A 16,038-nucleotide genomic window follows, 5' to 3' on the forward strand; every position below is an offset into this window, starting at 1 on the left:
GATATGGTCAGACCAGGAAACAGGAAACAAGGTTCAAGGTTCACGGTTCAAGGTTTTTTATTTGCCATCTGTGCCTAGACCAGCAGTCCAGACACATCGGAATTATTTTTGCAGGGTTCTCCGAGTCAACAGAGGTACAAAACAAACACACTATAATAATAATAGAAATATGAAGAATGACAAATATATTTAAAAAAAACACTGTACAAAAGACACTGTACATAGTGGTAAAGTGTATGCAGTATTTAGTATTTACAGTATTAAGTACAGGAATAGGTTATCAAAAATAAACATAAGAAAGGAAAGGAGAGTGCAGAGATAATAAGTAGGTAAGTAGTACATCCGTAGTAGTAAATTGTAGGCTAGTGCTGTACCTAGCTTGTAAAAAGAAAGAAAGAGGGGGAAGGGGACAGTTATATGGGGATATTGCACATGTTCAGATGTTGGTGGAAGGTTGTGTGGGGGTATTGCACTGAAACAATATGTTTTGGTAGTGATTGATCGGTTCAGCAGATGGGTGGAGGCCTGCGCAGAAGCTAAAGCGGATGCTATGACTGTAGCTAAGTTTCTAACCAGAGAAGTAATTCCAAGATTCGGGATCCCCGACATAATAAATTCGGACAATGATATGCACTTCGACAACAGTCAAATCGATATTAGGATGTGTGTATCACCCACAATCCCAGGGATTGGTAGAAAGAGCTAATGGTACGTTAAAAGCAAAGCTAGCCTAAATCTGCAAAGAAACTAAAATGGACTGGCCTGCCGGCTCTGCCACTTGCACTAATGAGCATGAGAATGCAAACCAACCTAATCACGCATCTAACACCGCATGAGATGATGACATGGTGTCCCCCATGTTATGGTGTACCCAAGAAGAACCGCCAGTATAGGAAGAAGCGGCCCTTAGCGAAAGGAGGCAATAGCTTAAGTTGAGCTAAAAGTAAAATTAGCCTGTGGTAATGTCGATTTAATCAGGGTGGTTCTAAAAGCGCCCTGCAATCATGATGATTTTTGTATCTAACTTTCTAGAATAAAGCTTGCATTTATTATCAGGTCTAACCGCCTGGAAAAACAACATATTCTGCGATTGACTAGTCATTCGCCCTAGGTGACGTCCGTAGAGTGTAAACCCTTGGAACTGGGTATTTTTCATATATACTTTGTGACGGCCCTCTGGCTTTAGGCAGGGCCTGCTGTGTGGGTGTGTCTTGCAGGTATTGCAGGGCGGAGCTAATCAGCACCACTGAGATCACCTGGCCAGAGTCCCCGAGGGTATTTGAGGCTTGTCTGCTCCTGAGGTCGACAAAACTGGATCTCTGTTCTGCCGGCACCCTGTCGTGTTTACACTGTGATTCGCTGTGTGTAATTAATAAATATTTGTTCCTTGTTCCAAACCCCGTTTGCGACCTGAGAGCCGGGCCGTGCCAACTTACAAAGGTCCTCTTTTTTTCACTTAGAGGCTCATTCAGTCTTTTTAAGGAGTTGTTGTCTCTCCCTCATAGTATTTATTTAGTCATTAATGTCCATTCAGTTTTAAACACAATAATTATTTTGTCTCTAACTACTGTTTACACAGTTTAAACACACACCTGCTCACGAGACTTAACTTTATCGATTTCTTCAGCGCTATAACCACCTACGACAAGGCACGAGAGCCTTTGAACCCTTATCCATGACTATTCGTTCGTATAACACGACCGCACTTAAACCTTATCTTCTTTCACCCGACTATGCTTTCGCATAACGCGGAAGCTCTTAAACCTTATCTTTTATTACATTACATGTCATTTAGCTGACGCTTTTATCCAAACCATGAGTACAAACTCAGAACAATAAGAATCAAGAAAGTAAGATTTCTTAAAGAAAGCCAAAACTATAAAAAATACCATAAGTAAATGCCATTCAAGTGCCACTGAAGTGCTCATCGGTTTTTATTCAAGGTATAGTCGGAAAAGATGTGTTTTAAGTTTGCGGCAGAAGATGTAGAGACTTTCTGCTGTCCTGATGTCAATGGGGAGCTTGTTCCACCAATGAGGAACCAGGACAGCAAACAGTCTTGATTTTGTCGAGTGTTTAGCTCGTAGTGACAAAGTCACAAGCCGATTGGTAGATGCCGAGCGAAATGAACGAGCTGGGGTGTACGGTTTGACCATGTCCTGGATGTAGACCGGACCCGATCTGTTCGCAGCACGGTACGCAAGTACCAATGTTTTGAAGCGAATGCGGGCGGCCACCGGTAACCAGTGAAGGTCGCGGAGGAGCGGAGTAGTGTGGGTGTATTTCGGGAGGTTAAAGACCAGTCGAGCAGCTGCATTCTGGATGAGATGTAGAGGTCGAATGGCATTAGCAGGTAGACCTGCCAGGAGGGAGTTACAATAGTCTAGACGTGAAATGACCAAAGCCTGGACCAGAACCTGTGCCGCCTTCTGAGTGAGAAGAGGATGTATTATCCTGATGTTATGCAGCATGTACCACATCTTCTTTCACACCTGTAGGATTTTCTATCACAATTCGAGGAATTCCACACATACACAAACATAAAGCGTACACATGCATATACAGGTGCTTCCGGAGTCACGCTTCGTGAACAAGACCAACCTCTATTCAATTCCTTCTGTATTCTTTAAGTCCTATCAGACAACTAATGTAGAACATTTGTTTCATCAACAATTCTGCCACAGTCTGAACAGAAATAAAAAAAACATATTACAATCTGTACACATACGACATCCCTGACCTTTGACCTCACATCGGATCAGGAAAAACTCCCCCAAAAAAACCTTTCACAGGGAAAAAAAGGAAGAAACCTTCAGGAGAGCAACAGAGGAGGATCCCTCTCCCCGGATGGACAACCGAGTGCCGTCTCTATTCTACGGTTACAGGGGGTCCCGAGAATACCTCCGTCATGGACGCACCTCAACCCTCACAGAACGAAACCACCAATGCAGAACATTTTAAAATCAGGCTTTCTGGTTACCTTTTGTAAACGTCTTGGATCGGTCAGTCCGTGAGAGCTGAGGCCGCCTCGCTTCCGGCCTGGTTGCCCCGAAACCCCTCCCGGCATTTTTTTTTGTTTGTTTCAGTCACATTTGTTTTCACTCCTTGATGACTACTACTACTGCTTCAGGCAAGTACTACTGCAACTGTAAGCCTTGAATATAATATCAATAACAAACAAAAATACACAGGACACAATATCAATATTTAAAGATTCTCACACTACTTGACTTTAATATAAGTCATTGTGGATTTAAAGCACTAAAGGTTCTTATAACTAGGGCAGAAACTAATTTATTACCTGATAATGAAATATTATTTTCTAACTAAATGTCACATAATAGTGAAGAAATGTAGAATCGAGTTACTTAAGTCAAAAGATTGCATTTCAGTTTAATAGAATATCAAACACTTAAATGCAGGTAATCTCTATTTGAGAAGCTAAAAAATGCCATTTCTGCCATTTCTACATGAAAATGTAATTAAATAATCAATCGATTATCAAAATAGTTGATTATGTTTGTGTCGATCAACTAATTGATTTGTTGCAACTCATTATACGGTACAATATAAACACATCCTCCTTGTCTATTCATATGCATGTCTGAATAATCACTTAATTGAAAACAGTGAAGTCATTGACAGTTAAAGGTCAGTGGAAATGCAGCTTAGGAAAAAAAAAAAGAGGCAGCTATTTTCTGAGGCACTGCCAAGATGTGGACGCCATTTCGGACCAGCAGAGCTATACAAGATATAAACTTTGGGGCTTAACCAAATTAGTCCTCTTTAGGATACTTATAGCAACAACAAAAAAGCCTGTGATATGGGCATATGTCTTTTGATAAAGTGGTCTTGCCTTGAAAAGCAAGACAAAATATACAAAAAGGGAACTAGTATAATAGAGTAAAAACAAATAAATAAATATATATATATATATATATATATATATATATATATATATATTTTTTAGATATACTCCAATATAGATGCACAATTAAATTAAATAAACATTAAAAGCTAGATTTAGCACTGTGTGGTTGTAATTTAGTTATTGTCGTCATTTTTCAGAGCAGCAGATTGCCTCCTGGATTAAATGTGTGCCATTCACTTGCAGTACTGATACTTCTACTTAAAGTACAGGTTTTGAAAACTTCTTCTTCCAACATTTATCAGTAAATACATGCATTGCTATAAAAGTGACAATGAAACATTTCTCGTATATTCATGGCTGAAATGGACAAGAAGTCAATTGTGTTGATAATTCTTGAAATTACGTATTTTATTGAAGGGACAAAAGCCATTCAGACCAGAAATACAGTACTAACCGAGTGTTGTTGGGTCACATTTAGCTCCCATGCAGGTCCAGTTACAATGACTGTATTTAAAAAGGCAGTGAAACAAAATACAGTAAATAAAAACTGAGAACACTGTGATAGATAACTTTAAAGATAAGGAGGTTTGTATTGAGAATGTGTTAATTATACGTACATATATTTCAAGGTTTCATTCAATATGTGAATGTGCGAAAAAACTAACCGTATTTACAAAACATCTATAAATGTTGTCCGAGGATAGAACTGATAGCCACACAACATTTGCAAATCTCACAGATTGAACAATAATGATGAATATGAAGTGTTGCATTTCTCTAGCTTTAACAACCACAAAACAAAAGATCGACAGTGAACAAAAGCAGTAGAGACGATCTAACGGTTTAAGTCTGCCACTGTACACACACACACACACACACACACACACACACATATGCCACCAAGACTACTTACACCGCGCAGTTCCACTTCTACAGTGCAGGGTTTGACTGATATTTCTTAGTCATGGAGGGCAATGAAGCAAACTTCCACATCATCAAACATGGCTCTGAGCTGAACAATTCTTTAAGCGTTGCATTAAGTGTGCTTTGATCTTTCTGAGTCGGACATTAATGGTGTAAATTACAATCAACACGACGTAGCTTTACACAAAATAAACGCCTGTAAAGTAAATTCCTGTGTTCGTGACTTTCTGAAGGGGAGTTGTTAGGCAACGAGAACTATCAGTTTTACAGATACATAAATAGATTTATTTACAAAACATACACTGTACATTTCTTTACTCTGAACACTTCTTAGTGCACCTACATGACCCGTTTCAAATCAGCACTGATACGAGCTCGTACAGCAAGAAACATGAATATATTGTAGCAGCCACACAAAAGCTAATTCACTAAATCACAGAACATTCAGGGTTGATTTCTCCTAAACCTTCAAGACTGTGCAATTAGACATTAATATCGCTTTTGGTGCTTAAATAAGTGGAAGTACCTAGAAAACAATAAGTGCATTGTTTATGCGGAAGTCTTTAGAAGTGTAGATGTGTTTAGAAGAGAATACTTCGGTGCTTTGACCCAAATGACGGATAAGGAAACTGAATAGAAACCGTGACCTGACTTTTTTTTCCTTCAGAATTCGTGACGTTTCTATGTACCTTTAAAAAAGGTGCAGTGCGTAGGATTTGGCGACTTCTAGCGGTCAACTGAAACTTCTCCGGTTTGCCAAGCGTGTCGGACTACGGTGAACGAGGAGGAGCCAGCGTTTGATTTGGTTTAACAACATCGCTTAGTTTCAGGGGGTTATACACGATGTGCAAGGAAAACACGTTTATTTATATCATCATCCAGTTCTGCCAATAGATCCCCTTAAATGCTACATACATTCCTTTAAGTAGATGTTGCTTACTCATACAAGGGTTATATTAATTCCAATCAATTGACAAACGCGGTTTAATTATTGTATTTTCCCCACTCGTCTGTGTGTCACCCGTAAGATTGAAGGCTTCAAACGACAGTAAAATCTAGATGCACTATTTTTGAAATGGCAACTTATCAAAGTTAATTAACCATAAAAAGTAAAAAAGTGAAAAGGGCAATACAGCTAAATAGAAATAAAATGATCTGAATGGGACGGGAACACTAGTCTTAAAAATATTTGCAAAAGTCTAGCGTGGTAGTGACGGCTTTAATGTCATCATGAACTTCTGTCTGTAGGACTGTAACAAATTTTTTTTTTGTATGAAGCTTTTGTATGAAGCTTCAAATGTTCAAACATTTTCGCTCTTTTTTTGACTAAAATCCTCGAGTTAGTCTTTACATTTATTACTTTTTCGTCTGAATGTAACTTGTCAGTTTCTTCACCATAAATACATGACAATGGACTGGGTGCCACAGCCTCGCATTGTGTCTGTGTGTGTGTGTCTGTGTCTGTGTGTGAGATTGTGTGCGTGCGGTAGAGAGAGCGCACCATAGAAGAGACGGTTGAATGTAGACTACAGCACACAATGTTTCTGTATTCATTTAAATCAGAAAACTACTTTGTCACTGGCCCACCTCTACCTGTGATGCCTTATATTAAAAACAAACAAAAACCTGTGCCGCATGTGATTGATGTTTTAGAATTTGGATTTCAATATTATGAAGGCAGCTTTAAAAGCTTCTAACTATTTGGAACAGCCCTACCGGTCTTCCATTCAAACACCTCTCAGCACCGATAAGGTCATTGGCTTGCTAGTTGATAAAATCATTTATAAAAGAGGATATTTTGTAATTTAGTGCACATCATGAATCCACTAATACATATCATAATAATAACAACATGTTGTAACACTTAGGTATTATTGTTTGGGCAAACCACCCTCTTTAATGCTTCCACAAGGGCACGGTTTTGATTGTATTGCACAAATCAAGTAATTAGGTCACAGACCACGACCTTTACGTCCACCGTCCTGATGACTACGCCCAGCGGCCGCTGGACACGACACTTCTGCTGAAGGAGAAACTTGTTTCCGAGTTCTTGTGCTTCCCCCAAGCACCAAAGGGCACCACGATAATTGTGCTGTTGTCCTCTGCGCCGTACTGAAGAGACTAAAAGAGAAAATAAAACCACATGAAGGAAATCAAATTTTAGCAGGCCCGGTTCTAGCCTGGTGGTGCAGTAAGAGATGTTGGTTGGTGTGACTGGTATTAATAGTTTGTTATGACTGTAAGCAATAATGTGCACCGTTTTAATCTAAAGAGGTCTCCAACTAGTACAGGCAGGCTGTGAACAGTAAGCAGGGCTTTGCACAAGGAAGTGGGTGAAAGTAACCAGCTAGGAGGCGCACTTAAGGCGGGCCGACCGTAAATGTGGATCAGCTATTCTCATTTTAGTGACAAAGTTTTGATGGAGCCAAAGTGTGACACCTGGTGGTAAATAATAAACAACCTCCTTTTGCACTTGGCATAAGGAGGTAAAACCACGGCCAGTCAAATCACAAGGAGCTCCTACTTTAAATAAATGGTGGGGTTTCATATTAAAAGCAACGTATGAACGTCCTACCTGGTCAGATATTCTCTGAGCGGCCTCCTTGGGGTCGTGGCACTGGTTGATGACATTGCAGATCTCCTGACTGTTCATGATGAAGTTAATGCCGTCGGTGGTCAGCGCCAGGAACGAGTCGTGGGCATGGTGCAACTGAGGAAAGGCAAAGCAATATTTAGAAACCTTTCTACCGTCTGGAAACTATTGTCCTCCCAAGTGCTACAGAATTATTGCTGCAGTTTGTAAAGGTAATTAAAATAAATAAATAGCGTGAACAAAGATAAAATCCTAAAATTATACCTAATATATAATGCCTAATTAGGCCGTGTCTTTATTAGACATGTTTACACATTGAGAGAGATGTGAAATTGTATATTGGTGGTGATTTAGGTTAATGGGATAGAAGGGAAGCACAAATGTATCCAGATGTGCAATATTCATTGCAATATGTACGTCATCACATTTAAGATGGAGGTCAAATGTGCTCATACATGTGAAGAGATGCAGATTGTAACAATTACACATATTTGTTGTAATCATGTTATTGTACCTCCAATAGTAACAATAATGTGTTGAGAAGCTGAATTTGTCACTGGACCATCTCTTAAGTGCTCGCACAACGAAATCCACTTTTATAAAACCTACCGACACTCTCTTGGTTTCAGGCTCAGCAATGACCCCCGTGCTCTTCAGGTCAAAGTCTCCAATGCTGCGCGTCATTGCCAACCTGCCATTGACGTTTGGCTGCCCCAGACTATTCCAGGTGATAAAACCCCCACTTCTCTTTACCCTTGAGGCGGTGCAGAGGGAGAAAAGTACATAAATAATTGCTTTAGTTGACAGAGAAAGAGTATTTTTTTTTTTTTTTTACAATAAAAGTAAACCCATCCTTCTCATTACTGCAGATGCGACTCCATCAGCACTGCGCTTTCCAGATTTGAACAATTAACAGAGGATGCAAACTAAATAAAGCCCTAATACTTTACTGTAGTTCTGATACCACTATCTCACGCTGATGTTCTGTGGCTGAACTGACAAAACACCTCTGTACCTCTCTTTCTCGTCCTTCCTCTCGGGGGTGTGGTCATCAGTGAGTTTTAGGGCCTTGCCCTTGCGGCACAGCATGGCGCGGCTATCACCCACGCTGGCCACCACCAGCTCGATGCCGTCCCTCAGCAGTGCCACGGTGGAGGTGGTTCCTGGATTCATCCCGGGTACTGGAGACATAAAAGGAAACATCAGAGCTGGATCGAGCAATAAAAAGTATACACAAAAAGTCACTGTTCACAACAACCACAAAGTGTATCTCTCACTCTCGCATCCACACAGTAAAACATTAACACAAGGGTGAAAGTCATATAGTGGATTTACAGCAAACTAGAGATTACAGCAGTAAACAATAGAGGAGGAAGTCATGCAGGTTGGACTGTTTCAGCACAGAGTTGAGGTCCACAGCTAATTTCACAGCAGTATTAGGTCTAAGGCTAAAACTAAAACAATCAGTGTTAACCGACAAAACACTTGATCAGTGTCCAGAACTGATCTTGATATTCACACACACACGTTTTACGTCTGTTTTTTTGCATGCATTTATGTAGTTGCGAATGTGAAAAATTCCCCACTAATCGGTCACAAGACAAGTGATATACATATATTAATGCAGGCCAACAGTAAGATTTCGATTTAACATTGAACTCTGCAATATCCAGTCAACTTTGTGTATGGACAATATTTAACTACACATAAACGCTAAACTTTAGTTTCTTAAGGGTTGACAAATTTGATAAAAAGGCATAAAATGTCATTACGTGGATTTATCCACTGGCATTTATAGACAAAAGTCTGCATTGGACCTTTACTCGCCAGAGAAATAAATGGTCTTAAGACATGTTTTTTTAGCCTAATCTGCACTTTAAAAATGTTGCATCTCATGGACTAGATCGGTCAGTGACAACATACAACTCATACAACTTGTCAAACTGAAGCACTCTCACAAGAAGCTTTGCATACACTTGGTGAGAGAAGAATGGGAAGAGAGACAGAAAGAGTAGAGTGAGAGAAAGATAGGGAACCTTCCAGTAGTCCAGGATTTAGGACCCGCTGGACTCTCCTTCAATATCTAGCCTCTCGTCATCCACATTGGTGCCAAGGGCCTCCAGCTCTTAGCTGGGTCAGCAGCTGCCGTAGATAACATGCACACACACACAGGCATATTGGGACATTTCACACAGCGTGGCCGATGTATGGCCACATTGAAAGGTATACTAGCTTGTGTATTAACAGATAACCATAATCAGACACAATTCTGTAACCTAATTGGACAGGGCAAACATGTAGGCTTATTGAGAGAAATGTTTTATATTCATTTCTTTGAGTGGTGCCTAAATGCCAATAAACACATACTTTGCAGATTGAGAAAATATCAACAGATGAGTGACAAAGTAAAAGGAAAAACAACTTAGGGTGACTATATAAAGTATCGGGACTACATAAAACTCTCCTGGAAGATCTGTATATAAATGTTATCGAAATATATTCTCTAATGTGGTGTTTCTGGTGGTGGTGAAGTTCACTACCAATCGACAATCTCACACTGGTGTTAAACTGGGTTGAGATCCGGTGACTATGAAGACCATAACATGATTCAGATAAGTTTTTAATACTCATCAAGCAACACAAATAAGTGACTCCTCATGCTCTCTTATGGAAAGATCCACATTATGTTTATCCACACCACAGACTGACGACATGACAGCCAAAACATCTGGATCGTCCCCTGGTGACCGGCTGCAATCCAATCCAATTAGTGGATGGGACATGAACCAAAAACTGTGGCTCTAAATGATGTGGCTCTAAATGATGTCAACAGCACAAGGTGTCAGTTCCCGTGTCCAGGTATGTTGGCTTTACTTTCGTACAGTGGGAAGAGATATATATATATATATATATATATGTTGACGTCATTTAGAGCCACAGTCTGCATGGTAGTGATATCGATATGTGCTCAGGTTTTTCCTTTTATTTGTTGCCTTTCTGTTTGTGTAAACGTGTAGTTAAGCACTGGTGCTCTACTTGTAGCTGGGTGATTGTTCCATCAGTTATTGAGTAACTTTGAGTTAAATGACAGACCTCTAACCAAAGTGCTTGGGTGACAACATGACAGTTGTAAAATCCAAGGCTTCAAAGCTTAAGTTGGATAAGTAAGTAGTTTTGAAGAGAGAAGAAAAAGAAGAAAGTGTGTGTGTGTGTATATATATATATATATATATATATATATATATATATATATATATATATATACACACACACACACACATATATACACACACATATATGCATATAAGATGAAAGGAAACCAACCTACCTTTCGGAAAGAAGTGCAAGTCCCTTGCAAGAGCTTTGTCTATTTCAAGGAAGGCCTTCGTTAAAACTACTTCCAGATTGGACTCCTTCGCCACAAGGTCCCTGAAACAACGTCCAAAATACTACATTGTTAAAACATCCGAATATCAGCTACATAACGAGTGAGTTGTTTTTGTTGCCATCATCAAACAATTTCACACATTCAAGTTGTTAATCAGTAAATGTATTTCCGTGGTAGATATCTGATAATAGCATATACGACAAACTCCTTACTTGATGAATTTCTCCATGTATTTTTCACAAAAGTCAGCTGCTTCAGGCCCGCCGTGCCCATCAAACACAGCAAAATAAAGGATGCTGTCGGTCATTTGGGAGACCTGGAAGCGGTCTTCATTGTCCTTACGTTGACCGATGAGCGAGGAACAGCCTACCCTGGATAAGCTGACTTTGGGAATGGGCTTGCCGTAGCGAATACTGGAAGGCAGCTGAATGGGCTCATCAATACGATCGTCCCAAATGCCAAATGAATCCCAAGTAGTGGGTCGTCCACTGCTGTCTGCATCAAAGCGTGTGTTGCTGTGCAGTTTTCCTGAAGGGCTGTAAAGTTGTCTCTGGGAGATTGTGAACTGTGGGTGGCTGACCTGTTGGAGTGGGACCAGGGCCATCTTTAAAAGAACGCTACGTCCCACAAGGGGACCACTGCACCTTGCCAGGCGCCAGAGACAGGCTGCTGACATCACCTTGATATCACAAACACGGGAGAAGCACTGGATGCAGAGGGAGTTGCTGTCCGAAGACAATGGGGGAGGGGGGGGGGACGGTTAGTTAGAAAAGATGCAGTATTATAATGAACATTACAAAAAAACTTAGTGGACCACACAATACCAGAACGTCTAAAAGTGTGTCAGCTGTTTCCAACTATTCTTCAAACTAGACATCACAAGGCAACAACTTTAGTTTCTCTAATCTCTAAAAAAGGTAACAACCAGTTGATACAAACCCTTGACTTGTAAAAGGTGCTTAAAAAAACAAACAAATAAAACAACCATGATTATCATAATTCAAATCATATTATTATGAAATAAACCTAGTTTAATTCATTAATGTGTTACATACACTGCTGATGTATCCTTAACATTTAAATACAATGGGACATGTTTAAAAAGTATATAACAATTGAAACAATCAGCGCACAACCTTTCCATCCAATAACACTCACAAAAAGTTTTAGTAGCGTTACAACCTCAGGATGCATTTTAAGATTAACTTTGACGTGACATGAATGATGCAACTCTTCAGTCATGAAGCTGCTTGAGCTAACAACACAACAATATCCAGATAAATATAAAAAAACGGGTTTCAGTAAGAATACTTACAATCATCATAAATGACACATAGTTCTTGGACAAAACGTTTAAAGTTGTGAGCTTTTTGTTTCAGCAGCGTTAACGCTGACTAACATTAGCTAGGTTAACTAACTACCACGACGATAGTTAGCTTTAGCTGACTAGCTAGCTGACGAGCATTAGCTAGAACAATACCGGGACAATCCCGTTGACCTTCCGGTGGTGTGTTGACTAAAAACCGTACCTTTGATGTTTTAGTATCCTTAGCACGCTTCAGTTCTCTGCTAGTTATATAACAAGCCTTCGTAAATAACTGCCTGAAGACCGCCGCGCCCTCGTCTCGTCCTGCTGTTTCTGTTTTGGATACTCAATGTTATCAAACACAACCTTGTGACGTCGGCGCGCCAATCAGCAGCCGAGAAGCATCGACGCCCACCTTGACGCCCACAGGCCGTTTGTTGACACCCACAGCACCGCGCACAGCGCCGGTGATTGGTCGACGGATCTATTAATGACGTCTGAAGCCGCCATTCAGAAATCGGTAACTTCGGCATCCCGCAGCGAGCAAGAGAAGCGTTGCATATTCATTTGTCATTTGAGGTCAGAATATTTCTCCGGAAAAGCTCCGGATTTCCGGATGACTACCTCACATCCGTGACAACAACAACAACAACCGTATTCCTTTTTGTCACAGGAGCCCCTTCTCATCTTTGCACTCTTGTTTTGTTAGTGAATAAATTATATTCTATTCTATTTTTTTAATATATTCTGTGTTTTTTATATTTAATATTGCTCTACCTGTATAAATGCTGCTAGCGAAAATATCTATCTATTTTTCATCGCTCCATTTTTCATTGCTTCATTGTAATGTGACCCAGTGACCCAAACACGTCATCACTATGGACTTTAGTCAAAGAGTAATTTGTTCCCCATTTGCCCTCTGTCCATTCTAGTTCGTACTACAAGACTTTTAGCGTTGTAAAATTAACTGCCGGCTGCATCCAGAGTATTTTTCCTGGGCATAACGAACGCACATCAAACCCACGGGACTGCACCGCCCTGCACCGCCTCGGACCAACAACACTGTTCCCACTGGAACGGTTTCTTTACTTTTTAGTTATTGGCTTTCACTTGTAATTCATATTGGTTCACACAAACACTCTCCATCCATCTGATACTGGCCCGGCCCGTCTGTCAAATTTTAAAAGTTATTGTGGCCCCTGAGCCAAAAAGTTTGCCCACCCCTGTCCTAGATGTTCAGCTAACGCAGCATGCTTATTAGCGGGTGCAATGATAATTATGTAAATCTTTTATTTTATTGTTGGTGTACATGGTTTCTCCAACAGTTAACTAGCTAACGGTGCAGTAACATGGGAGCCAGGGAAGGGACCTCGTCGGGAAACGAGTCAAAATTAGAAACAAGTTTATCTTTTTACCAATTTAAAAGTAACGTACATCTCTCTTCTCTTAACAGATACTGTTATTAAAGAATGTCCACAGACAAGTGCCTCGGACGTGGGAGCGTCATCAGGCCAAAGTGTAACAATGGGCACTTCAGCCAAAGAAAAACTACATCATATGGATCCTGTTTGTGGTTCAATGTCTGATGGTTTATTGTTGTGTTCTGTTTAGTTATACATGTACACTTTAATTCAATAAAGTGATTTTGATTACTATCTGGGAAGTTCATTCAGCCTTTAGGATACTGGTAATATAATACTTAAATGAACAAAGAGATGTTTTGAGTTCAGCGCAGAAGTGAAGGAATTCATGGAAGATGGCAGAATGGATGTTTCTGAACTTGATGATCCAAGATGGGTTATGGATGTTGCATTCCTAGTGGACATAACACAGGAGCACCCTTAACCTGAAGCTCCAGGGCCCATGGTCTCATCCATTTCACAACATGCAGACCTCTTGTGGAAGAGGGTGTAGCCTTCAGTGGGGACGAATATGCCTCTGCTGTTGGAAACCTACTGCAGGAGTTTGATCAGCGTCTTGCTGACTTCAAGGCACGCTGTGGCACTTTCCAGATGTTTGCAGACCCCTTCTCAGCTGATGTGGAGAGTGTCCCAAGTATATTGCAAATGGAACTTATTGATTTGCAGTGCGACCGTGATCTAAAAGCTGAACTCAGAAATGCACAAGGACAACCAGACCTGACAATTTATGAGAGAATTACCTCCATCCTTCCCTGAGCTGACTAAAGTGTCCAGTCGGGTAATGTGCCTTACTAGAAGCACATATCTGTGTGAAAAACCTTTCTCGACGATGAATTAATAAATGCAAGTACAGGTCCAGGCTTCGTGATGCCCGTCTTGAAGCTGTACTCTGGGTTTCTACTGCGACCTCAATCAGAGCCAATGAGGCTCAGCTGTGTGAGCAGAAGCGCTGCCAGGTGGCAAGAAATAGAACAATGTACAAATGTAGTGCATTTGTTGATTCGGTGCAATGTTTCAATAAGTAATGTAAAATAATTTAAGGAAAATATATTTGCGCTGTTAAAAACTACTATAAATATGTATAGAAACTGCTCGTTGCATTTTGTTGTTAAGTGTGATGAAAATGTGTTTTAAAAAATATTGCACTTTCTTGTCAGACTTGAACGTTGAAGTGGCCCTCCTATGAGGCGACAACACCAGCGGTGGCCCCGAGCCACATTGAGTTTCGGTGTGTCTGTGCAGTCAGTATCGACTGGTAATACCCTGCAGAAAGCAGTCGATAAACTGACAGAAGAGATGTATTTTATGAGGAGATGGATAAAGGACATCTATGAGGAGAATCAGAAGCTGAAGGCATATAGTTCCAACCAGAGGGGACAGGGGTCTCGCTCACCCTCAGGAGGACGTTGTAGCTGCACCGGTGGACAGATTGGCTGTCAGTCAAAAGTGCCCCAGGGCCGTTCTCCTGACCACGGCCTGTCTGGCCTCAAGGAGACTATCAATCACATAGCCGGCATCAGGATGCAGGGTTGTTGTCCCCTCCCAGGCGGCCTGGAGGCAGGAGCCCCAGTCCTGGGTGGCAGCAGGGGAGTCGTTAGGCCTATTGTTTTTGTTTTTTTATGTCATTAAATTAAACTATTGTCTCTGACATGGACTCTAACATGCTACATATGTGCGTGCGTTCAGGTTTGTATGTTTTCTCCCGCTTCAAATTACAATCCAATAGCCCTTCATCATACTTAACGATATCAAGCCCGGGCACTAGGACCTTGGGGACGCTGCTCCGCTGACTCTCTCACTCTGCCAAGTAACGTCTCTCGTCAATGACAACCAGGATTACAGCCAATGAGGTTACCTCAAAGTAAATGATGCACGGAGTGAATTTGTAATTTGTAGTTACAGAATGTGGCTGTCGGTAGTTAACGAGTGTTACCTGCTTACATTCAGGTTTACCTGTAAGTCCAGTTACAGAATGTGGCTATCGGTAGGTTTAACGAGTGTTACCTGCTTACATTCAGGTTTACTTCAGGCAAATGAAAGATAAGTTAGAAACTGTCTACAGTGAGCGAGTGTGAACAAGCGAATTCGAAATACAAGAAATAACTATCGACATCTTTCTATTCTTTGCATTAATATAGATTATTATAATATTTTTTTCCATTGAATGGTATATTTGACACTGAACTAGTTCATCTTTATCTCAGTGATAGTGTCCAAATGAGCATAAAATATCACTAAGACCCTTAAATTCTGTCTATTATCGTATACTGAATGCAAGCAAAACTACAGTGCAAAATCACACTCTTTCTGATTAAACCAATCTATGAACTGTCGGAAACAATGGATATCAGGGGCCTCACCGAAGAAAGATTTGCTGCGCGCTGCGTGCACACATTCACAAAGGTGACACTACCCTTGGGGCTTAGCCCCCCTTTCTTGGAATCCTACAAACACCCCTGCCATTCTATATTATTTTATTTAATTAACTTGTTGTACAGGCATGAAGAGAATAAGTTTTCCTCTCATGCCACCATG

The 16,038-nt window shown here is 40.6% G+C and overlaps 1 protein-coding gene across 1 annotated transcript; it reads right to left on the reverse strand.

Moving 5' to 3' along the window:
* Positions 1 to 4,249: 4,249 nt before the first annotated feature.
* Positions 4,250 to 12,461, reverse strand: ppm1k (protein phosphatase, Mg2+/Mn2+ dependent, 1K). The gene is made up of 7 exons (XM_034532223.1): positions 12,306 to 12,461; positions 10,989 to 11,501; positions 10,717 to 10,817; positions 8,404 to 8,569; positions 7,998 to 8,142; positions 7,371 to 7,505; positions 4,250 to 6,916 (listed from the first exon to the last, which is right to left on the reverse strand). The coding sequence occupies exons 2-7, from the start codon at positions 11,450 to 11,452 to the stop codon at positions 6,785 to 6,787; spliced, it is 1,143 nt and encodes a 380-aa protein (XP_034388114.1). The 5' UTR covers positions 11,453 to 11,501; positions 12,306 to 12,461; the 3' UTR covers positions 4,250 to 6,784.
* Positions 12,462 to 16,038: the final 3,577 nt, after the last annotated feature.

This window comes from Cyclopterus lumpus, chromosome 1 (assembly GCF_009769545.1).
Source record: "Cyclopterus lumpus isolate fCycLum1 chromosome 1, fCycLum1.pri, whole genome shotgun sequence".
In the NCBI taxonomy this organism is placed as follows: domain Eukaryota; kingdom Metazoa; phylum Chordata; class Actinopteri; order Perciformes; family Cyclopteridae; genus Cyclopterus; species Cyclopterus lumpus.